The following is a 27,181-nucleotide window of genomic DNA, read 5'->3' on the forward strand; positions in this document are numbered from 1 at the left end:
ATGATTGAAGATACACTTCTTATTCACAAGGTGAGAGACTTAGACTTAATTATATATATTAATCCAAAATAAATCATTATATGGTAATTTTAATTTCTTTTTTATTTCAAATTATTCTACATGTTCTATTGTTTTCAAATTGAAGAACTATATTTCTTAATTATTTGAAAATTTTCTCTCTCTTTTTTTTTTCTCATTAAGATCAGTGGACTTACATTCAGCTGCCAAATTAGTTTTCATGTATTGATGGATTCCTTAAATTCTCAAAAGGAGAAGATTATTCATTTTTTTATTGAATAAATATGAGTTTAGTATGTAATAATAATTTATACATTATGGTTTGATTACAAGTTTATTCACTACAACAATATAAATTATTTTTTAGGGTTATAATGTGTAAAAGAAAATTAAAATTTGTCAAAAAAATAAATTTTGACACTATTTTAACTATGAAAATATGTTAATAAAAGTTTTGTCAAAAATAATATTTTTAACATATAAGTGATTGTGAAAAAAATTTAAATCTTATTTTGATAAATATTGGCTGTCAAAAATAATGTTAGAAAATTTTGAGAACATATTTTCTGTGATACTTATTAATTGTCAAAAATACTATTTATTTTGACACTTATTGACTATAAAAATTCTCAACAAAAAATTTTAACAATGAATGAGATGAGATCTTGAAACTAAAGAATAATTTGAGATTTTGAAGATAAAGAATGAGTAGTATAATCCTAAACTGAGAGTAGTGTGATGTCAAAATTAACAGAACCAAAGAAAAAAAAAATAGTGGAGTAAATTGAAAACAAATGAGTGTCAAAATTGAGGAGTAATTTTCTACGGTCAAATTATTCATCAAGAAAACATAGAAAATTTAACATTTGTGATATTTGTCAAAAATATATATTAATTTTGACATTTAATTATGATGTTAAAAAATAAAATGTTAAAATAACTCTATTTTCTTGTAGTGATTTAAACATGTTATTACTATTACATTATCTTCTTCTTTCTTTCTTAATTAGCATAGCTTCTTCCATGCTTTGTTTTTAGAAGTATTCTGATTTTCCTAAAGTTTCTGGCCTCCTACTTTTAAATTTTAATGAATAAGCTTTTAGATTTTATGTATGCTTTATTTCAAGTATAATAGCTAAGATAGAGAACCTTATTATTTATATCTATTTTGATATTATTTTTTTTTTCCTTCAAAGTTATTATAATATTATGACATATGAATGGCATATAATATATATAGTATCAATTTCATGATTACAGGACTATGTGGACATAAAATCTATAAAGAAATCTCCATTAACATATGGGTTGGTAGTTTTGGTCATCACTGCAGTTTGTGGAATGTATCTTTGCTCAATCAATTTAGAGCATCCAAGGGTTATTATTAGAGCAAATACAAAGTTGTTGGAACTTAGAAGTAAAGTCTTTAATAGTAATAATAACCATTCATCATCTTGTTATCCTTATGGTGTGGAACAATGGGAACTTCCCTACTTGCATTATCCACAACCCAAAACTTATAATAGGTAAATTAATAATCTTCATTTCTCTTTTATAGTTTTTTGGCATAATTCATACAAGCCTATCCTTCAAAGTATTGCTGTTAAATCTATATTTGATGTATGTATCGTTATGAATACTTTCAGATATATTTTATACAAGATTTTTTAAGTATTTCAATTTTTTTAACTTATATAAATGCCAATTCTATGATAATTAATAAATATATATAGTTATTGTATTTCGGTATGTTAATAAGAATTTATTTAAAAAAAAGGTTAAATTATACAGTTGGTTCCTATACTTTCAGTAAAATTACAAATTAGTCCCTACACTTTAAAAGTTTGTAATTAAGTCTCTAAAGAGAATTAAAATTTGCAATTTAGTCCCGCCGTTCAAAAAGTGTTTGATTTAACAAAATATTCTCAATATATTTTCTATTTTAACAAAATATTCTCAGCATATACTATTTTAACAAAATATTTTGCAATTTCACTGAAAGTGTAGGACCGATTGTGTAATTTAACCCATAAAAAAAAGTTGATCATATATATTATATATACATGACTAGCTACTAGCTAGCTAGATCACTATTAAATTTTAAAATATTGAAATTATTAATATGGTAAAGATTCATATACATATAAAAAATAATATTAGGGATGATCACTTGTTGCTTTCTTTTTTAAAAATTTTGTTTTGTGGGTTTATTATATTATTATTTAATAATGAGATTATTTTTCATGATGAGTTTAATTTAATTAATAATTAATCAATGATTCATGGATGTGAATTATACAGAGAGGAATGTGCATGTAATCCTGTTAGGTTTTTTGTGATCCTCTCAATGCAAAGATCAGGAAGTGGATGGTTTGAGACATTTTTGAACAGTCATGGCAATGTAAGCTCCAATGGTGAGATATTCTCTTTGAAAAAAAGAAGAGAAAATGTTTCTTCAATTTTGAAGACAATGGACACACTTTACAATCTTGATTGGTTCACTAGTGCTTCCAAGAATAAATGCACTTCAGCTTTGGGATTCAAATGGATGCTCAATCAGGTTTCTACAAATCAATATATCTTATTCATTTTTTTTATTTGAGTTTAATTTTTTATACACTAAAAGCAAATATAAAAGAGTTTTACACAGACATTTAGTTATGTATTATTATTATATCAGTAAAATTTAATATTTAAATTTACTACTTATTCAAAAAATATTTTAAATATGTCAATCCAATTGAACTGTGTATAATTTTATGTTAATAGTGTCTTAATATTAAACTCTTTTTATTTATCAATCTTACTTTTCGATAAGTTTTTTAAGTTTTCATTTTTGTATTTGAATAAAAATTATATTTAAATATGATAAAATATAAAAGAAAAATGAAGAAGGAAATTTTTTTTTAACAAACTAAGGTGTCTCAAAGCGGATTGTATGTAATATTGTTTACATCATTAGAAAACTTTTTTTATTATAAAAAAAAGTGTAAGTGTAATATCATGCTAGCTAGCACAATTATTTGATGATGATATAAATTATTACTAGTAGAATTTACTAAGAGGTAATAAAATTATGTATTCATTTAATGGTTAAAACTAGTACATATAATTTATAAATGAAAAATTATATTGACAAAAAGTGTGGATATATAGTAATTTTCCAAAGATGTGATTATTATGTTATACACTACATAATATATTTCAGGGTTTGATGGAGAATCATGAGGAGATAGTGAAATACTTTGAAAGGAGAAAGATTTCAGTAATATTTCTTTTCAGAAGAAATTTGCTTCGCAGAATGGTATCTGTGTTGGCAAATCAATTTATAATTATAAAGATGGCTAGCAAAATAGTGAAATTACATCCACAAGCTTCCTTGGTCGAACACGTGTCCTCAATGTAATTACATTCCTGCCCTACATATACATCTTTATTTACAACTTCTGTCCTTTTTTATCTTTCTTTTAACCTATTTGAAGCTGAAAAGTTGAGGACACTACTTATCTCTCAAACTCTCTCTCCTGCAATGTTGTGATCTGTTTCAAGGTCCCTATTTATCTACTGGATCGAAGGCAGTGGTGGCTTCAGCAATCCCCAAATCACTCTTTTGAGTTCAAATGCTGCTTTGTGATTGGTTTTGTGGTATAAACATGGGATTGGCGAGTAATTATTTCCCAGGTAATTGTTCTAATCTTTGGTTAATAGGATTATGGGAAAGTTCCAGCAATTTTGGGCGGGATCTCTAAAAAATTTTAAATTTCAATCCTTTTGGTAAGATTAGATAGTAAGGTGTAAATAATTCTTTCGTTTTGCCGCGCATGCGTGGTTTGGAATCAAGGATATAAATAGAGCATGTCGGTTATGCAATGAACTCACCAATTTCAAATAGTGTATATCTTTTACTCACATAAGCGGTTTGGAATCAGAGGCTTCTAGGTTTTTAAATCGCAGATGTCTATGAGTCAACATAGGGGTAGCATGAATCAAATTGTTGATCGTGTTGCAGATATCAATCCAACAAAGTTAGGTTGGAATTTAGTGGTTGGTGTTGTCCGTTTATACGAGTTATGCAGCCAATCCAATCCTGCTGATGTTTATAGCTTAGAGATGGTGCTGCAAGATGAACAGGTATTTTATTTCTATGCTGATTGTAATTTATTGGCATTGTGGTTATATAGTTGGTTGGCATTTGTGGTCTTATTAGTTATTTTTTTCTATTTTCAGGGTGATCGGATACATTGTTCAATCCCAAAAGGAAATATTGTGGTATTCAAGACCTTGATACGTGAGAATGGAATATACTCGATGAGAAATTTCATTGTTAAAGGAAATAACAATTTCGTGAAGACAACGGGGCACAAATATAAATTAAATTTTTACATGAAGACATGTGTTTCACGTCTTCCCAGTGATACGTTTCATTTAAATCCTTTTAGTTACGTTCCATTCCCTGAAATTGAGGCAATGGTTGGAATGAATCGCATTCACCTGTTAGGTAAATTTCTATAATATGTAGTGTTCGGTCCATTTGTTTCTGTTGGTTTCATAATTTGGTTTTAATTGTGGTTTCCTTTTTTTTTTGTCATTTTACAGATTTCATCGGTCAGGTGGTGGGTAAGGAAAATGCTCAAGATATGGTTACGAAATCCGGCCAGCAGAGTAAATGCATTGCACTTTACCTGGAGGATTTAGAGTTAGTTTCTTTGTGTTATTAATGGGTTTGTTTATATATAATGTTCTCTGCCGAAATTCCTTTATCATTGTGAATAATCGTTATGTCATTGTTTAGGCAGAATAGGATGAAGTGCACCCTCTATGGTGAATCTGTAGATAAAGTAATTAGTTTCATGGATAAACCAGAAAACGAGCCAGTCATCTTGGTGGCACAGTTGTTTAAGCCACATTTCTACTTGAATGAAGTCAGTGTTCAAAACAGTCTTTATGCTTCTCGGGTTTTTTTCAATCCAGATATTCCTGATGTTGTATCATTTAAGAATAGGTAATTATAGTATGTATTAGAACTGTTATTTATTTTGGTGAAGATTTATTATTAAAGGATATGCATTCTGATGTATTATTCGCTTTAGCTTAATGAAACAGGGTGAGAGAGCGTCACAGCCTATTAGTCACATTGATAGGCAACCTCAATACTCTGTTAGTCATGAGCTTTCAGCCGGGGCATTTCCAGTAAAGACAATTGAGGAGATTCTTAACATGACAACTGTGTGTTTTTTTATTCCTGTTAGTCCGTATTAGTTAAATGATTTAAATCATTTTCTTTACGTTTTTTTATTTACGTGTTGTAGGAAACATTGTGCTGGGTTGTTGGAACAATTGTCTCCATTGAGGTTGGTGCTACAGATTGGTTTTATGCTTCGTGTAAGACTTGCCCGAGAAAAGTTAAGGAGAACAAAGATCGATATTTTGCGAGTACTGTGGAAAAGTGGGGTTTAATCCTCCGTTGAGGTTGTGGAATTGATTTATAAGTAGTTATGATAATGTGAACAAAGTCTGAATAATAGAAAAGCTTGTGTTGCCTAAATGTGTTGACATTATTGCTTTGTAGGTATCGGCTTAATGTTGTCATCACTGATGGAACTGGATGTGTTAATGTTATAATATGGAATCAAGAAGCCAAATTGATTATGGGAAAGCCTGCAGGTGACATGAGAGACCTGAGTGTAAGATAATATTTTCATTCTTTTCTTTCATATAAGATTATGCTATACAGTTTAAAAGTGTTTTGTGTCTTACATATTAGCTTGATACCTTGAATTAGCAGAAATCTGAAAGCACTAATTCCTACCCAAAAGCTTTTGACTCACTGCTTGAGAGGAAGTTCCTTTTTAAAATATCCGTTGGAAAGAAAAATATTAGTACTCTTGACCAGGTATATAATGTAATTAAGATAAGTGATGATGTCTCACTTATTGGAATGTATAGCTCCCAAGCTTCCTCTGCAGAAATTGAGGTCTGTTTTCAACCATTGTCAAAAATTTAGGTTCTTATACATAAGTTTTTTTATCCTATTTTTCATTGCTTTGGTATGTTTTGGCTTAGGGTGCGGATCCAAGTGTTTCAAATTTGTTGGCTATAAGTGGACAAACTGATAATGAGTCGGACGGAATTGGTGTAGCAGTTGTTTCTTTATCAAAGGTCAGTAATAGATTCTTATAATTTCCTTATATAAAAACTTATTTAACAATCCATTAAAAATCCTGAATTTGAGAAATTTGTTGGATTGTGCAGGACTCTGTAATGGAAAGTAATTCTGATATAGGGTTGGAAACTCCTGCCAAATCTACGGGTGTTGAATTTGTTTCAAATTCTACAATAATGGTTGGGATGGATAGTCCAGATGTGCAAGGTTCCAGCAACAAGACCACGAGACGTGGAGCTGGCAAACGAAAGATTGAGTGAAGATCTATTATAGTTATTGTTGTTTATAGTTTTAGATGTAGTTGTCGTAGGCTGAAGTATAGAGAAGTATGTCTTTTGCTAATGTTTCCAATTTACATGTCTTAGTGCTGTTTATTTACGGATGAAGTAATGTGGTTGACCATCTAAGTTTCGGTATCAATCTGTGTTGTTAAGTGTAACCCTTTATGGTTAAATGTTATTGAAGTTAACATATTATGTGCAAATATTATTTCTTATTTAAAGAGTACCTTCTTTTAATATCAATTTATATATATTCAATAGGTTAATCCAGAGGCAGGTGTGTAATGAAAACTTACCAATCTTAAACATGTCCGTAAATTTACTTCGAACTTACATTCATAAACTCTATGTGTGGAACATGTTGCTTTGACTTTATTTTAGTTGAAAGCCAAAGTTGAAAATTAATTTAAAATAGAATTGTTATCATGCTAAAGGAAAAGGAAGTTGTAGCCTAATAATAAGTTATGCGACTGCCTACCAAAAAGATTTATAGACTACTTTTTATACAACCTTATCAGTGAATATATATTGTGTGTGGTTGAATAAAATTACAATAGGAGATTAATTGGAAAATATTTTACAAGGTAGTATAAAATTATTAGCTTTTTTGGTTACCATTAGCTATTACAACCTTATATAAATAGTTGTGGAATAAAAACTCAGAATTCCATAGGAGATTAATTGAAAAATATTTTACAAGGTAGTATAAAATTATTAGCTAATAGAAAAAATATCCATGTAAACAATTATTTTGTTTAGATTCAACAATAAGATATGACATGTATTCAACTAATGTTAACCAAATTAACTTTATTAACATTTTTTGAGGTAGGCTATTGAGTTATAAAATAAACATCACCTATACTATCTAGAATAACCATCTGAGTACTAGGGATAATAAACATCTCAGGTCAATTTTCGAGATCACCAAAGATCGAACTCTTGACCTTTCAGACTTAGAGTTCTTATACCATGTAATAATACCACTCATTCCAAAAGTTTCAATTGATGTGAAAAGGTAACATTACTGATTATATCTCTAATACTTCTTAAATCTCTATTGTACACATTGTACAAACATTCCATTAGCTCCCTATACTTTCTCAAAAAATATAACATTAGAAACCACATCTATAATAAAATTTATGTAATCTCTTCACTAATTAATAAAGGGTCCTTATGGTTAGATCAGACTTTATGTTATCTCCAACTCTAAATGATTATTTTAACTCATATGTAATAGAGAATACATGAATACATGAAATATATGTTTTTAAATGAGAAGATAAAAAATCTGTGTCTCTCCTGACATAAGGAATAAATTTTTTTAAGGGAAAGATGGTAGAAACAAAAGAAAAAAATGATAGCTAAAATAAACGGTCTGTGTCAATATTAATGGAAAATCTAAGGAGAGATTATGCCGCTTAAAGATATACAATTGCCACAGAGAGTCTGCACTCGATTAATTGCATTAATGGCGTTCATTTGTTAATGTCGACATAAACTCTCCCTTAACTTTATTAGCTTTCAAATCTTTGCAATGATCCCCATCAATCAATCAGAATTTGGATATTCATTTATAGATCATGTAAAATATACTGAAATAAACAATTTCATTCGATGGTAACCCTTTGAAGCAAAATGTTGATAAGCCGTCATTATTAAAAGTAAGACTAGACTAACTCATTTAATTGACTAGAAAGAAATGACTGATCTTAAAGGACGGTATCAAGAAATGTGAAGTATTTGCTATATAAAGCCTGGTATATTAGCTATCATTATTTAGTGCTGAGAAATTAGCATTTTATCATAAAATGATTATTCAAAATTTGTGAGTCCCTACAAGCATGAAAATGGTCAACTTAATTTTTATGATTTCATACCTTAATAGGGAAACACTTCGCTATAAAATGGCCTCAACTGAGCTACCATTTCATATTCAAAAAATAAACAAGTAACTAACACTTATAACTATCAATAGACTCTTTTCTTTCATTGTCTTTGCCTTACTTCTCAGTTACAAAAATGAGTGACATTCCCCTAAGGGAGTCATCCTGCCAGACCTTCCTAATGAGATCATGCTTGGGATATTTCATCGTTGTGATGCAAGAACGCTTTTAAGTGTTCGATCAACATGCCGCTATTGGAGAAACAAACTTAACTCCTATGAGTTCATAACAGAAATGGGAACAAGATGGAAAAGCAATGGTTGCTCCCTCTTTGCACATTTCGGATTCTCATCTAGGTGGGCTACTCCCCTAGATTGGATGATGAAAATTAATGCATTGAGTGGTCAAACCTCTGCATTCCAATTTCCATTTTTGTTAACACAAGAGGGATGGTTTCACATTATTGGTGTTCAGAATGGTATATTTTGTATACGTTATTGTTCTATGGGGGAAAAGAACCTTTATACTTACTTGGAACCCAACAACTAGGAAGTCTAGCATCATGAATGATCCTGGAAAACATTATTGTGATGATTGTGCTTTTTTCTTCTCATTTGTTTACTATCCCAGGTCCGTTAATTATGCAATTGTCCACCTATTCAAGGAAAAGCCTGAAAGTCCTGGATGGACATTAACAATGTCTACAAATTTAGTCAGGGGTTGGAATGTGTCGCTCACATGTCCACCCTACGTTGATAGACTGGATCCTGATTACGTTTCCCTTGATGGTGTTATTTATTGGGTAAGTTGCTTACTTCATGAGGAGGATGTTGACCCTCCATGTATTGTATCATTCTCTGTAGTAACATTTAGTTTTCATAAATATTCCCTTCCAACTGAAGCTCATGCCCATTGCCTTAATCTGTTGATCCGAAATGATAAGCTCTGTCTGGCTACAAATAATCATGATGATCAGTCATATAGCTCTACCATTTGGCAAGCTGATGCTATCAATGATGATATTATTTGGAGCAAGCTATATACGTTTAATGGTATTGGGGTTCCTTACATACCTGCACTATTTGTTGATGATAACCTTTTACACATCATGGAAAGGCATCTACCAATGCTGGATATGGATGGTATGAAGTCGACTTATTTCCATATTCTCAAGTACAACGAAACAAATCACACAAGGAAAACAGTTCGGTGGATCCAATATGACAGCTACGTGAAAATGAAATCAATCCATAAGTTCAACGAAAGTTTCTTCCCAGTCTAATTTACAATTTTAATGTCTTCTTTGTTATATTTGGTGTGCTGGTAGTATCTGTCTGTTTTTAGTTTTCTATCATATTTTGTTTAAATCTTTTTTGCTGTCATTAGTTGTTAGCAGTTGTATTAGTTTAGCGTTAGTTTGAACGGAAAAGATTGCTCACGAAAATATATGTCATATGCCCATATCTACTTTTAAATTAATAGTAACATCTCACTTTTTCTTAGTGATGACTTGGTATTATGTATTCATTTTACCTGTGCAATCTTCATGGCTATTAAATTGTGAAGGGTTTGAATTTATATATTACTTTTAAATTCATAAGTTTATATGTTTATTGCAGTTTCACTGTAAAATGTAGTAAGATTATATCAATAGTGGATCATACAATGTTTCAATCATAACTTACTATTGAGTTATACCTAACTGGATCCAATATACACAGTCCATACTAAGATTTATTTTTAATTTACATAAATATATGGACATATTTCCTTATAACTTATTTTTTACAAAAAAAAATATTTTCACTTTCTTCAATTTTAACCGAATGTTCTTATTTAAATTAGTACATAACTGTACAAAAATGTACCAGATATTATACAATATAAATATAAACAAAAAAATATACAATAAAAAACAAACTCTTGATTCAATCGGATAACTAGCTTTGTTAAGTTTATCACTAAAATTTTTTTGTGTAAAGAAAAAAAAACAAGATAGATTTAAAAAAAATTAGCATACATAAGTCAAAGTAATAATATGTAAATTACATACATAATCACATAAAATTTTTCAGAAATTTATAATTATAATATGCATTAAAGTCAAAAGATATATGCAATTAAAGGTATTCAATTACCTAAATTATTTTTTTGATATTTTAATGTTAAAGGTAATTAATTATAGTCAGTTAGAGTACATAAAGAGTACATATAGTTAATCACAATACTTTTTTTGTTTTCTTTCCTTATTTATTTAAAATTTTTAAAATGAATACCTGACCATTTTTTTCATTTTGGTTCTAAAATTAAGCTATTACAGATATATCCTATGCAAATTGAAAACTGTAAAGAAAGGATAGAAACAAAATAAAATGTAGGGAGGGTTTTGAAATTTTTAAAAAAATTTAAAGCCAAAAAATTTACTTTACTTGATCTATAATTCTTAGTTAAAAACTTACATCCTAATTAATTATATAAGTTACAGGTATTATTATTGTATCTGATTTTTTTTTAAAGAGAAAATTTCAATCCCCTCCCCTGCGAGATGCGAAAATGACGCTCCCCTCATCTCTGTTTATAAAATGTATATTTTCCTCCCTTATAACCTTTAAAAAAAACCTCCTCTTTAATCCAGTTTAAAATTTTGTATGTTAACTTTATATATTTTTCAAGAAAAAATAAATTATTTTTTACAAAAGATCCTTTAACGTAAATTTTATTTTTTTTAATGGATTTTGCTTGCGAAAGTACTTTTAATAAATTAGTTTTTTATTGACAAAATTAAATTTTGACCAAAATAATTTTAAAAAAATTCAATAATTAAAATATTGTTTTCTAAGATTCTCTTCAATAATTTTTTGATTATTAAATTATGCTTTTAATAAATTTTTTGTTTACATTTTTTTTTATTATACTATTAATTTTTCGATATCAATGTATATTATTTAAACTTTAAATAAAAAATTTTACAATTGTTAATGTGTATAACAATTAATATATATTGATTTTGAAAAATAATCTTACTAAATATTTTTTAATATTAAAATAATTTATATTGATATCAAAAAATTAATAGTAAAATATAAAAATTGTTAGAAAAAATTTTGGTCAAATCATAATTTAATAATTAAAAAATTGTTAAAGGGTATCTTAGAAAAAATTAATTTTATTATTAAACTTTTCTAAAAATATTTTTGGTCCAAATATAATTTAAGCAATAAAAAATAATTTATTAAAAGGTATTTTGGCAAGCAAAATTTAATCAAAATAAATTAAATTTTTTGTTAAAGAATATTTTTTTAAAAAAAATTATTTTTCGTTGAAAAATGGATATAATTAACACAAAATATTTAAAATGTATTAAAGAATAGGTTTTTTAAAAGTTATAACGGACGAGAATATACGTTTTAAAAACAGAAGAGAGAAAAGTGTCATTTTAGCATCTCATAGGAGAGGGGAGTGAAATTTTCTCTTTTTAAAAAAATCCTGATATGAAATTTTAATAACTTGAAAACATACCTGAACAAGTTTTGTTTTAAATTTATTTAATACAACAACAGAATTGACACGCAAGATTGATAGGCAACTTTTGGAAACTTTGGAATAGGAATAAATTACAAAATGTAGCCATGCTATTTAAAATGTGAAACATAATTCAAAGCCAAAAAACTTACTTTACTCAATATAGAATTATTAGTTAAAAACTTATATCTTAATAAATTATATTAGTTATAAGTATTATATCTGATAATTTTTTATAATTGCTGATATAAAATAGTTAAAGTCAGTAGAAAAGACTGCCATTAAAAAAATGCCATAGAATATTTTATGTTATTCATGAGTGATATTGACAAAATATTAAAATGATGCTCTAAATTTTCTGCTATTTGACCCAAATGTTAAAAATTCAAATAGTACACAACTAAACAAGTTTTTAAATTTAGTGAGCACCGATGAAATGTAAAAAATAAGGACAACTTTCTCCCCAGGTTAATATATTTACCTTTTTAGGATTTTCTATTAAAAGCACAGTTTATGTTATAGAAACTATAATTTGTAGGTTTCCAATTCATCGGGGAGATTTTGTTCTCTATAGCCTACACAAATGACAGTATATAGTATCGACAATTAGTCCTGTATCGACAATCTATCATATCAAGGTATCTGAAATAGTATTACTTTAGCAACACAGTAAACAATGCATTGACTTTTATTAAAAAAACTTAATATTTTATACTCAAAGAATGACTACACACTGACAAAACTAAAAATGACTTTGAAGAGACATTTTTTCTTTATATAATCAGGGAACCAAACTCTTTTTTCCAATTATTAAAGAAATGGATCACGTGCTTTTAACTAGCATAAATATATAATATTAACTTCAGTAATGGAAACTTATACTCACAAATGGCTATAAATTTCTAACCTTTACAAAACCCCCTTTTCAACATTCCCAAAAAATGAATAAACACTATACACCACCAAAAAATGCGATAAAATCCCTCCCAAAAGAGTTAATCATTGAGATTTTATGCCGAACTGATCCTCTTACTATTGGGAGATGCAGACTCCTGTCAACAGAGTGGATGAAAACACTATCAACTTTTGAATTCTTATCCCAACATTATATGTTTCATTCAAAGAATCAATGCTCAATTCTAATTCAAGCTTCCTTTTCTCAATGGCCAGGTCAGAAAAATTCGATCATTAGGGTCAACCCAGATAAAGGTAATAGATTGTATTCATTCTTGCCACCAATATTAAGTCAGTCTCTATCCTTTAAAATCATCGGAGTTGAAAATGGTAATATTTGTTTTTCATATCAGATGAACGAACATACACATTTTCTGTTGGTATTCAATATATTAACTCGAAAAACCAAAGAGATTACTACTTACAACAAATTTGATTCCATAATCTCAATGAATAATATCTTAGCTTTTGTATATCTTCCAAGAGAGACTCAGTATTGTATTTTCCATGGTTTTAAAAAATCCTCAAATGATAAACATATTCTATATAAGATATATTCTTCCAAAACTCGACAATGGACAAGAATGTATGGTTGTCATGGTGTTATAGGAAAAATTAGTCCTGAGTATGTCTCACTTGATGGTCATTTGTATTGGATCAATTGTTCAGCTGACCAGTCCTCAGTACCAGAGTCAATTGTGATTTTCTCGATTATAACGAGAGAAATCAATATTTTGCCTATACCAGTACAATTTCGATCACATTGTCATAAGATCTTAAGTTATCAGGAAAGGTTTGCTTCATTTCTTACCCTGGAAGTGTAGATAACTGTCGTGTATCCATGTGGAGCATTGAACGAAGAAGGAATGATTCTTTCTCATGGAAGGGAAGACTCAAGTTACAAGGTGTAAAGATATACGACCATCCTAGATTATTTATAGACAAAGATCTCATTACATTAACGGATGAGAGTATACATACAGGAAGACCTTCCAATGAAATTGTACTGTCAAGATTCAAATATTCTGAAGGATATTTAAGACACCATCTTCAATGTGGAGCATGGTGGCATCCCACGGAAGTCAATTTTATTAACCAACTTTGTCTAGGGTTATTCCCAGTTGAGTAGGATTGTAAAAAACAAAATCTTTTGTATTATTCTTTTCTACAGAACATGAGTCAATCAAGTTGAATGCTTTTTTTCAAGAAAAATTTCAAGAAAAGTTATTATCGATGACCAAATTCCGTGTAATTTAATTTGTATAAGTCAATAAAAATAGCATTTCACCTTATAGGAATAAAATATTCAGGAAAACAATTCTTATCATACCAGAAATGATAAGTATAAATATATCAATTAGAGAATTATGAGTAAAAAGATCGTGAATACAACATCTGTTTTAATCAATAAGAAGTTTTTTTAAACTAAAAATAGTAAGATATATAATTTTTTGAACAAAAAACAAAAACAAAAACAAAAAGAACTACATAAAATACATTACGCCAGTGGCATTGAGATATCTTAAAGAAAACAAACAGAAATAAATTAAAGTAACAATAAATAAATAAGTAAAGAAAACAAAGGTTATGAGTTTCTCTTTATACAATAGTAAATAATATAATAAAAAAATTCAGCCCCATCCCATCAACATCGGAAATAACTGGAAAAAATTAAAATAATAACAAAAGTTTCTTGGGAAAGACAGTACATAACTAATTTTATCCTTGGATTTCTAAGACATTTAGAAAAAAAAATCTTAAATTTAGGTATGGCCAAAATAAACATATTATCAAAATATTAGCGTTAGCTAAATTTACTAATTAAATAATTTTCATGCTTGATTATTTTTAAACGTTGAAATAGCACAAATCACAATAATAAAATAAAAGAAGAAAAAAAACAAAAAATCATAACGCATGCATTTGTACCAAATGCCAGTTTCACACATTCCCATGAGTACATAGCCATTAACCACGTTCCTAATTTTTTTTTCCTATGATGAAAAAAAAGAGGCACAATATTATAGAAAATTAGACATTCACGGAACCAATATATGGGAACAATAAACAAATAGTACAAGACAAATTGTACTTATAAAGGCAAATGGAGAACATGCATAGTCTATTAGATAATGCACACATCAAGTCAGTCTGAGTGTGATTCTATTTTAACATTATCAGGAAAGTATTTTACTCCCAAGAATATTAATAATAAACCTAAATCTGAGTTGTAGGTTGGTTCTCCATGTAGAATATATAGAAAGAGTACACAATTATCTAACCAAGAACAAGGATAAGTAGGTCACAACAAACCTTTTTTAATGTGTCTTAGACTTCCACAAAACTTTTTGTTTTAACACCTGCATCTTCATAAATAAAAACTTCCAATTCACAACTTTTAATAGAGATCGTTTCCTCTGTAATAGTTTGTACTTTTCCTCTCCGTAATAGTTTGTAGTTTTCCTTTGTAAAAGAGGTAAATGAAACACATACAAGGCTTATTTTCACAAACTAAGCCTCCATCGCTACAGTTCCTTCTGTAGCCTTATTTCCTCAACAATTTTGCTGAAGATTTCCAGGGATGAATTTAGATAAAGCAAAACATGCAAGAAAACAGAGATATGCTATTGTTGTGGGGAAGAAGCAAAAATTATATCACAGAACACATGAAGGTTATATCATTTGTTTATCTTTACTATTAATTTCTTCAATCTGAGTATGACATTATACTCTTCTTATTCGAATGTTACACTTTTTTGTTAGTTTCTACTTGCATATTTTCCCTTTTCTTATTACATGTAAAATACATAAAGTGTTGGACATTACATTGCAGAGAATCAAAGACCAGATTCCTCACAGTGTCACACATTCAAAGAAGATTATTCTGTTGGTAGACGACCTCTTGCTGAAATACAATCAGGCAAGTTGACCTTTAATGTCTAAGCAAAATAAGTCAATTATATTTAAGAAAAAAATTTACACAAAAAGAATTAAAATTTTAAGCACAAAATCTGTCTATATTTTCCTGTAAGCTTAACATCGTTAAGCAAGAGCATGACAGAGATTAGTAAACATCCATATGTCTCTTTGTTTTTTATTTATCTAACAAGATTCTAGATATCATTCCTGGTAATAAGTCTAATGAGTAATGTAGTTATTCATCCTATTAATTTGACTGTAAGGAATCCATCAAACTAAAAGGTAATACTTATATCTATGCATGCCTTTTATGACAGACAACTAAAACTTATAACAAAATATAATTTCATGAAATCAGTTTCCCGTGCATCTCATTTGTGCCAAACATTGTGCAAGTCTAAAAACTATTTTGTTTCAAGGATGTACTGCACGAGAGAGTATTGTTACGGAAATAAAGAATAGTTCCCAAATTCAGAGAAAGTCTACAAGAAATCGTGATACTTCCTGATGAATAGATGTAACAACACAACATGCAACTCTATCAGGAGAACATCTTGGGAAGACTTCCTCTCATATTCAACCAGGTATCTTCTTATTTTGGATTAAATTTAGTTACCCAACTATCTCAGGTGTATATAATTAGGTTACTATAAAATTTTCTGTAAACAATGAGGATTTTTGAAGATTTGAGTTTTAGCAATATCATTATTCTATGACATATGTCAAAAATTGAAACTATTAGCTACTTATTATACACAAGGTTGTGTTAGAAAAAATAAGATCACTTAAATTACAAATACGGTAGTTGAGAATGAGATAGGTTCAAACAGATTCATTGTTCAACAAAGTATTAGTAATGTTATGCATAATATCGATATAATCATAAAATGCAATGACATTTGACTTGAAAATAACTAGATATTTCACATAGATCATGACAGTAGGTTTTCTAAGTTTGTGAAAATCCAACCGGTAAGTGACTGATTGAATTGTTAGTGTCACTGTGCTTTAACCGGAGTTCAACAGTTTTATTTAAATATAAACTAAAATTATTCAAAGGTGAATATGTAATTTCAAATTTTTTAGTTAAATTATTTCTAAATTAGTAAAATTTAATATCTCACAATTTCACAAAATAACTTGACTATAATTTAGCAATAAAAGATCACAGACAACTCCAAACATCTAGAAAACGTTAACAAATTTCCAACCAAACCCACAAATTATGACAAATCATCAAGAACATATTACATACAGCAAAATAAAATGTCACGCATACAAAATACACATTCAAATTCCTTAGAAGTCATTATGAAAAAATTTTCTTTAAAAAAAGGCTTCATTTGGTTATTGGCATCAATGTCGAATTGGATTTTTCATGATCAACAAAATTATTCCAAAAAATTTCTGAAATTTTCATCTACAGTCAACAAAACTATTCCAAAATTAAAAGAACAAAAGCAACAAAACAAGCAGCAACCGTATTCTATTTTGTTAATCAACAGAGTTAATCAAAACAAAATTATCACTACTATTGGCAATTACAACTACCAGAATCCAGAATCTTAAAACACCAATTCAGGATCATTATAATTAACCAAATAAAAAAAAAGAATGAGCTACGGAAGAAGTAAAGAAAGAGAGAGAATAACATAATCAAACCGTATAATTTTGGACGGCAGCAGAGACATATGGCGAATAGTCCACGGCGGTAGAAGTCTCCACGGCGGCAGAGTAAAACACGATGGCACTTGGCTGTGAGCTGAATAAAGAGAGGGATCAATGTCAGAGACGGGCGAAGACAACGATGACAGCCACACCAGTACAGCACGGCCGCTGAAGACGACTGCAGACGTGGGCTTGACAACACCAGGAGGACACAAACCACTATGGCAACAACAGCTCCGAGCAAACCATTTGGCGATGCGAGGCTAACGGATCCAGGCTAAGAGGTGCCGGCTGACAACGATAACGAAAGTTCTAGCCTTGACGACACAACAAGGGCAGAGAACTCAACACCATTACTACTAGCGGCGGTGGAACTCAGACAGATAGAAAGGGTATGCAGTTAGGGTTTTCCTTCTTGAGAGAGTCAGAGAGGGGATGGGGGTATTCATTAAATTGACCTTTTTTTTACATTGGTTAGTTATTTAGGTTCCTATAATGCTTGCGTTTTTTATTGGTTTTATAACGCCCACTGATTGATAAAATACAAAATCAATTGAACAAAAAAAAGCTGTAATGCCACAAATTTTGTTATCAAGTGTATTTTTTATTATTACCTTATCTAAATTCAATGCTTACTGCCATTGTTTAAAAAGTTTTCTAATTGGTTAGTTCCTGAATGAAATATGCTAAATGATCATTGACATTATTCACTCAATCTTTAATTTTAATTGATAAATGAACCTCTAATTTAGTGTATCTATATTGAAGAAAATCTTTTATTTTAACAGTTCACCAATAAGTATTAAATGACTGGAAGGCTAGAAGAGAGTTATAAAATCTCTCTATACACTTTTCTATCAATTGGCATACAGACCAATAGATGTCTTTATTCATTAAGTTTGACTTTTTTTAAGTGGTAAGTTATTCAGGTATCTATAATAATGCTGTATTTTAGTAGTTTTATAATGCCCGTGATAAAATATAAAATCAATTGAACAAACAAATTCGAAAGCCACAAATTTTGTTATTACGTGTATTCTTGAAAATTACATCATATAAATTCAATACTCAGTGCCATTTTTAAAATATTTTTCTAATTCATTACTTTCTGGATAAAATATATTAAATAATCATTTACATTATGTACTCAGTATTTAATTTTACTTGATAAATGCTACTTCTATTGTAGTGTACCTGTAATTAAGGGATTTTCCAATGTTAATAGCTTACGAATCACTATTGAATGGCAAGCAGGCTAAAAGAAAGAATATAATCTCTCTATACAATTTTAACTCCAATTGGCATGTAGAATAATAGATGTCTTCAGTAATTAAGTTGACTATTTTTAAGTGATTTTATAATGCATGTGAATTAATTAAATACAAAATTAATTGAACCAAAAAATTCTAATGCTACAAATTTTGTTATTAGATGTATTTCTTAAAAGAACATTATCCAAATTCAATGTTCAATGTCACTTTGTAAAAAAAAATGCTGACTGTTAGCTCCTAAATAAATTTAGTTAAATGATCATTTACATTATGTACTCAGTCTTTAATTATAATTTATAAGTGCAATCTCTCATTCAGTATATCTGAATTTAACGAATTCTCCAATTTTAACAGCTTATGAATTACTATTGAATGGCAGGCACGGTGGAAGAGGACAATTCTATTTGTGACGATCACGATGAAACACATGAAGACCATGGTATGTTGTTCATTTCATATAACCAAATTAATATCTAAAGAAGCACATGCAAATGTTAATTTTCTAATAGGAAAGTCATCTAATTAACGAATAACACTATGTTTGGTTTGATGGAAAATAAATGAAAAAAATCAATGGAAAGAAAATAGATGGAAAATGATTTTTTTCTTTGTTTGGTTATCAAAGAAAATAAGAAGGAAAGAAAATTCCTGTGTGGGTCTCACTAATGAAATTTTCTTTCCATCACAAGCATGAAAACAAGAAGAAAAGTACTATAATTTTGTATTTTCAATACTAAACTTAGTTATTTTTTTATTGACAAATATTAATATAAATTTGGTTTTAATATATTATTATAATAAGAAAATTTTTAAATTTTATATATTAGATAAATAATTTAAATTAAATATATAAAATTATAATATTCTATAATATTTATAAAATATAATAAAACATGATTAAATAAATATATTTATACTTTATTTTATGATAAGGGTATTAATTAATTTGATACTGTTATGATTTGATTTTCTTCTCACTTTTGTTTGGGTCCAAACAAAAAAAATTCTGTCTCTTTTCTTTCCATCTATTTTCTGTTCATCCAAACAACATATAAATAACTCAACTTTTCCTTCCATTTTCTTTCTTCTTATTTTCTTTTCTCTTATTTTCTTTTCTTCCATTTTCTTTGCAACATCCAAACAAAGTGAAAATGTTTATTCATATGTTTTAGAATATGTTGTTGTTTTTACACGAGTCTGCTAAATTTTGATGTCTTCATTGTACAGCTGAAGAACCACATAATTTACCGCCTGACACTATGTTGCAAAATGAAAGAGAAGGTAGTACATTGAAATATGAATCATGCCTTTTACAGGCTGTTTAATACTAAAGCTGATTTTTAAAAAGAACCCATGATTTACAGGTTATTTAGATATGGGGGATCCAGATTTTGAGTGCGAGCACTGTGGCGCTAGGTTCTGGTATGATGAACGAATTGATAGACATTATAATTCAAGAAATCCTAAATTCACTTTATGTTGCCGTCGAGGTCAAGTGCAGCTACCAAGACTACAACAACCACCAGAAATTCTTGATGAGTTATTCTTTGGCTCAGATGCAAAAGCTATTCATTTCCAAAATAATACTCGCACATATAATAGCATGTTTGCTTTTACTTCGTTTGGGGGGAAAATAGATAGATCCGTTAACAACAATAGTCGAGGACCCCCTACCTTCATTTTGCATGGTCAGAATTATCACCTTATGGGAAGTTTATTGCCTCAAGAAGGAGCGTCAGCAAAATTTGCTCAACTATACATTTATGACACTCAAAATGAGATTAAAAACCGGACTTCAGTTGTAAGGTATGATATAATAATGTTGGTTCATCTGAATTTTAAAACTTTTATGCAGTGTTTCAAAAATAATTACACAAGTTGCTTTTACTTTTCAGTTCTGACAAAGACGCAGATAAATGGAATGTTCACATAGTTTCAGACATTATACAAATGCTAGATACACATAATGTTCTTACCAAATCTTTTCGTTTGATGCGGGATGTCCTGACTAATAATCCCCAAACAAACGTGCGTCTTAAGCTCATTGGAAAAAGAGGTAGAGATGGAAGAACATACAACTTGCCATCAGTTGATGAGGTTGCAGGCTTGGTTGTCGGAGATTTTGATCCACATACACAAGGAAGGGATATTATTGTTGAAACAAAGTCTGGTGAACTTAAACGGATTTCTGAACTACATCCGTCATACCTAGGATTACAATACCCTTTATTGTTTCCATATGGTGAAGATGGTTGGAGGGAAAAAATTTCATTGAATATAGTTAACACCAATCCTAACAATGAAAGCTCCTATGTAAGTATGAGGGATTTCTTTGCTTTCAGAATACAACATAGAAATTTACGTGAGGGTGTTTTGATCTATTCTCGAAGACTTTTTCAACAATTCATAGTTGATGCCTACTCAATGATTGAAGCTTCTAGGTTGAAATATGTGTACTCAAAACAAAAAGAATTTAGAGCTGAAATCTATAAGGGACTAAAAGATGCAATTCTCAATGGAGAAACTGAAGCATCTAACATTGGAAAGCGCATTATTCTACCGGCAACCTTTACAGGTGGACCAAGATATATGATCCAAAATTATCAAGATGCAATGGCCATCTGCAGATCAATTGGTTATCCAGATTTATTTATTACATTTACTTGCAATCCACAATGGGAAGAAATCAAACGTTATTGCAAAGAGACCAACTTGAAGCCTGAAGACAGACCTGATGTAATTTGCAGGTTATTCAAAGCAAAGTTGGAGAAGCTTATCAAAGACATTCATAAAATAGAATTTTTGGTGTTTCCAAAGCAGGTAAATAAATTATTATTTAATCATTTAAAAAAAACTACAGTTTGAAAAAGTCAACTGATTGGTGTGTTTAACAACCTTTGCTTGCAGTGATATATACCATCGAGTTCCAGAAACGTGGATTGCCACATGCGCATATATTACTATTTCTTGCAGCAGAATATAAATATCCTTCTCCAGAAGATATTGACAAAATCATATCAGCTGAGATCCCAGATCCATTACATGATCCAAATTATTATGAAGCAGTTAAGCATTTTATGGTACATGGGCCATGTGGGCTTGCAAAGAAAAACTCCCCTTGCATGGAAAACGGTCAGTGCATTCGTCATTTTCCAAAAAATTCGTTGATTTTACTACCATTGATCAAAATGGATATCCAATATATAGGCGTCGAGATGATAATAGAACCATTGAGGTTTCAGGTATTGAGTTGGATAATCGTTATGTTGTGCCTCATAATAGATTCCTATTGTTAAAATATGGTGCTCATATAAATGTTGAGTGGTGCAATCAATCACGTTCAATCAAGTATCTATTCAAGTACATTAACAAAGGAAATGATAGAGTAACAGCATCTTTCTATTCAAATTCAGCAGTTGATCGTCCTAATTTCATTGTAGATGAAATAAAAATGTTTTATGATTGTCGCTACATCTCTCCATGTGAATCTGCTTGGAGGATATTTGCATATGATATACATTATAGGAAACCATCAGTTGAACGGCTGAGTTTTCACTTGCCTGATGAGCAGACAGTTCTATTTGAAGATAACGACACATTGCAAACCACGGTAAACAGAGCAACAATCAAAGAATCAATGTTCATAGCATGGTTCAAAGCAAATGCAACTTATGAATCAGCCAGACTATTAACTTACAATGAATTCCCAACTCATTTTGTCTGGAAACGAAGCATCAGAACTTGGGAACCAAGAAAAAGTGCTCAAGTAATTGGTAGATTATTCTTTGTCCCACCATCATCCGGTGAATTATACTATCTTAGAATGCTATTGAATATTGTAAGAGGTCCAACAAGTTATGAAGATGTTAAAACATACAATGGTGTCATCTACTCTTCATTTAGAGATGCGTGTTATGCACGAGGTTTATTAGATGATGATCAAGAATATGTTGACGCAATTGAAGAAGCAAGTTACTGGGGATCTGGACACTATGTGCGCAAACTTTTTGCAACACTTTTGTGGTCAAACACAATGGTACGACCTGAGGCCGTTTGGGAAAAAAGTTTTGGGCTATTATCAGATGGCATACTACATGATCATATCACCATGTTTAACTCACCAGGTTTTATTTCCTTATCTAAAATTTAATCCTACCTTTCTACTTTATATTTCTTATCTATAGCATACCTTTTGTATAATTATGCTTTTATACATATGTTACAAAATATAAGAAAAGAAATGATTTTTTTAACAAAAATTATTCATTACTGATTTCATACAAATCATATCATACTCATTGAAAGTTTTATTCATATTGCAGATTTGACTCTGTCTGAATCTGAGTTATTACAACTGACTCTGATTGAAATCGAGCAAATACTTAATAGTAACGGAAAGACACTGCGTGATTTTCCAACAATGCCATATCCTAATATGGAAAACATAAACCTTCAACGGCGGGGAATTATGCAAAATAAATTAATACTTGATGAACTATCTTATGATCGTGTTTTCTTAGCAGAACAACACAGTCAATACTTAGCACAAATGACATCGGAACAGAAGACCGTTTATGATAAAATTATTGCTGCCGTGAACTCAAATTCAGGAGGAGTTTTCTTTTTATATGGATATGGAGGTACAGGTAAGACTTTTATTTGGAAAACATTATCTGCTGCTATTAGGTCAAAAGGTGAAATTGTCTTAACAGTTGCTTCGAGTGGTATAGCATCTCTTTTATTACCTGGAGGAAGAATAGCTCATTCCAGATTTGCAATACCTCTTACTCCTGATGAATATTCTACTTGCAACATTAAACAAGGAAGTCCATTGGCAGAGTTAATTTCTGAAACAAAACTTATTATTTGGGATGAAGCACCAATGATGAATAAGTTCTGTTTTGAAGCACTAGATCGGACTATGAGAGACTTGCTTCGTTCTACTAATGATTCAAGTTTATCATTACCTTTTGGTGGTAAAACTGTAGTCTTTGGCGGAGATTTCAGGCAAATTCTTCCAGTTATCACAAAAGGGTCTCGACAGGACATTGTTAATGCTTCAATTAACTCTTCTTACCTGTGGCATGAGTGCCAAATTTTGAACTTAACACAGAATATGAGATTAAGAACTTCAACTGGAATTCACAATAGTGAGGAATTGAAATCGTTTGCAACGTGGATCTTGAATGTAGGTGATGGAAGGCTTGGACAACTAGAAGATGGATGTGGGTTAGTTGACATACCACAAGAACTTTTACTGACAGATTTTAATGACCCAATCCAAGCAATTGTTGAAGCAATTTATACTGACTATCTAAAGGACTATTCAAACATACAACATTTGCAAGGAAGGGCTATCCTTGCGCCAACTATTAGCGTTGTTGAAGAAGTTAATGATTACATGCTCTCTTTGAATAACAATGAAATGAAAAGATACCTAAGTTCAGATTCGCCTTGCTTTAAAGAAGGAGATAATGACACATTAGCTAGCATACACACTCCAGAATTTTTAGCAACTATAAAATCACCAGGTCTCCCAAACCATGAACTCTGTTTTAAAGAAGGTTGTCCTGTAATGTTGATTCGAAATATTGATCATTCAGCCGGTCTGTGTAATGGAACTAGATTGGTTATCACAAGGCTAGGCAACAAAGTAATCGAAGCTAAGGTCTTATCAGGAAGCAATATTGGAGAAAAGGTGTTCATTCCAAGAATGACCTTAACCCCGTCAGATGGAAAATTACCATTCAAATTTCAAAGAAGACAGTTTCCTTTGATGTTATCATATGCAATAACCATAAATAAAAGTCAAGGTCAATCTTTAAATCATGTTGGGTTGCTACTTAAGCAACCTGTTTTTACACATGGACAACTTTATGTAGCTGTTTCAAGAGTTACTAACAAAGATGGACTAAAGATCATAATATCTCATGATCAATCCAACAATTCCACATCAACATATAATGTGGTCTATCAAGAAGTTTTCAGAAATATTTAAACTGGTCTCAATATTCTTCGCTTGGTAAGATATCTCATATTTTTAGCATACTTATATTATATTAACTTCTTTAAATTCAAAATTTAGAATTGTTTTTATCAAATAACTATTTCTTTATGTGATTACTTCAACATTATATTTCTTTATAATAACTACACTTATATTTACACTTTGCAGATTATCCAAGAAGACCCATAATGCAACTGTCATGCTTCCGTTCAAATAGTAACACTCAACTTCCACTTATATCCATGTAGTCAAAACTATGTGTTTTTATTAGAATAGTTGACCTGTTTACTATTTGCTGCTCATTTTTTTTTTTCATCTTATCCCAAACTATATAATGTAGGAGATAAATCATCATTCTGATTTAATTTATAAGACCGCTAACCACTAAATTTTCTCATCGTAATATAAAACAATGATTATATCACAATTTACACATGTTTATGAAATTTATTATACACGTTAAAAACTAAATTACATTATAAAATATATTCGATGAGTATTATTACTTGATGAGTATTATTACTTAACCGCGCGTACGCGCGGGTCATTTGCTAGTTCATATGACAAAGATGCCAAGCCATTGAATGGAACCCACAAGTCTCATGTTCACTCTCCATTAGAGGTCTCTCCATATTTCACTTTCTTCATTTCATGCATTAATTTCTTTTATTTATTTGTTTTTACCAAAAAAATCATAAGGGGAATAAAAAATAATTCCGTAACACCTACACTCTTTGTAGAAGATACTATCTTGACATTAATATTTTTTTAATAATTAATATATGTTCTCTTAATTTTGTTAATTAAAAAATAATTAAAATATATAATTAATTAATAATATTTGTATTTTCATATTAGGTCTAGGAGTGTTCAGTGTATCAATAATATTTTATTTATAAATTTTAAAATCCTACTAAAATTTGCAGATAGTTGTTAAATTTATTAGTGTTTTTTTATAAGTTATTTCTTTTTCTAAAAACAAGGGAAAAATAATTTCTACTTTTTCTTTTTCAAAAAATAGATTCATATCTATCCTTTTTTGCTTTCTACATGTTTACCAATAGTGAGTACTTTTTTTTAAAAGGAACTTTATTGGTTTTCTAATATATTAAAAACTAAATAAATAAATAAAATGTAGTTGCCAGTTGTGAGAAGTTTATAATCAAATTGCTGCTGCAAAGAGATAGCATTTAGTTGAAAAGCCACTTTTTAATTAGAATAAAGTAAGTCCAAACATGTGCTATATAATAATTAATCTACTCAATTGATATGAAGAGTAAATAAAATTACTAAATTTTAACAACTAGGGTTTGCTAATTTTGCAGGCTAAAATTCTTGCCAAATATAAGCCATGGATCAACACCACGTTACTGGAATCAGAACTGAAGGAAACAGAAGAGACAGCTTCAAAAGCCATTGAATATTTTAACAACACTCACCACATTGTTCTCTATTATGAGGATCTTCTGAAAAATCTCACTGTAAGGCACATGTCCACCACCAAAATATTCACTCTTTTCTTTTCTTTTTTACAATGTTTAATTCTCACGTTTAAGTTTGGTTAATATATATATATATATATATATATATATATATATATATATATATATATATATATATTCTATAAAGGTTAGTAAAAATCTAATATTTGATATTTAAGCAATTTCACAATTATTGAATTAAGTGGGGGAATCAATTTTAGTATGAATGTACTTAAAACATGAGTATTATATTAAGATTGAGGTAATGACTTAAATTTGATAATTAGTACATTGTGAACAAGAATTATTTAATGAAGTAGACTTAAAAAAAAAGTTAGTTATATAAAATCTTAATAAGATATTATATTCTTGCATATATATATATACATACAAGTCTAAGATGACTGTTGAAATATTCAAGCAAGTAAAATAATGATAGCACAGAAAATTTTATACTTATCATGCTTAAAATTTGAAGTATATTTTATTTAGATGAGTCCACTGTTGACATTTCTTCATATATATATATCCAGAAACTGAATGATGTTCAAGAATTTCTAAGAGTACCGTACAGAGATCTGCACAGTCGTCAAGTGAAGATACACACAGCTCCATTATCAGAACAAATTGAGAACTGGGAACAATTACAAGAAGCTCTCAAAGGGACTCAATACCAAGCTTTTCTATCATCAGACTGATGAAAATTGAAACATAACACACACAATCTCTTTCTATTTGCTACCATCACTTTTTGATCCATTTTGTGGACCAGTATATTTCAATACAAGTTGAAATATATTCAATTAAAATGTGATAGTGATGAATAAAATAGAAAGGTAGGAGCTGATTTTGCATGGTGTAACAATTAGTGCCTCTTCTATGTAACTTGTACATAAAAATTATTCTTCTGACATTCTTTTCCAAAGTATTAGTATGATTAAGATGATAAAATTTTGTAGCTTCATATAATTTTTACCCACCATTTTTAACCCTATATGACACACCATG

At 29.5% G+C, this 27,181-nt stretch overlaps 1 protein-coding gene across 1 annotated transcript; it reads left to right on the forward strand.

Moving 5' to 3' along the window:
- On the forward strand, positions 1-26,907 carry LOC130934926 (uncharacterized). The gene is made up of 7 exons (XM_057864446.1): positions 1-30; positions 1,279-1,544; positions 2,320-2,578; positions 3,227-3,342; positions 25,251-25,314; positions 26,018-26,173; positions 26,707-26,907. The coding sequence occupies exons 1-7, from the start codon at positions 1-3 to the stop codon at positions 26,869-26,871; spliced, it is 1,056 nt and encodes a 351-aa protein (XP_057720429.1). The 3' UTR covers positions 26,872-26,907.
- The last annotated feature ends 274 nt before the right edge of the window (positions 26,908-27,181 follow it).

This window comes from Arachis stenosperma, chromosome 6 (assembly GCF_014773155.1).
Source record: "Arachis stenosperma cultivar V10309 chromosome 6, arast.V10309.gnm1.PFL2, whole genome shotgun sequence".
NCBI classification, from domain to species: domain Eukaryota; kingdom Viridiplantae; phylum Streptophyta; class Magnoliopsida; order Fabales; family Fabaceae; genus Arachis; species Arachis stenosperma.

Coding starts and splice junctions, on each gene's coding strand:
- LOC130934926 (XM_057864446.1), top strand. CDS start 1: ATGATTGAAGATACACTTCTTATTCACAAG. Junction 31..1,278: donor ATACACTTCTTATTCACAAG/GTGAGAGACTTA, acceptor TCATGATTACAG/GACTATGTGGACATAAAATC. Junction 26,174..26,706: donor ATCTTCTGAAAAATCTCACT/GTAAGGCACATG, acceptor ATATATATCCAG/AAACTGAATGATGTTCAAGA.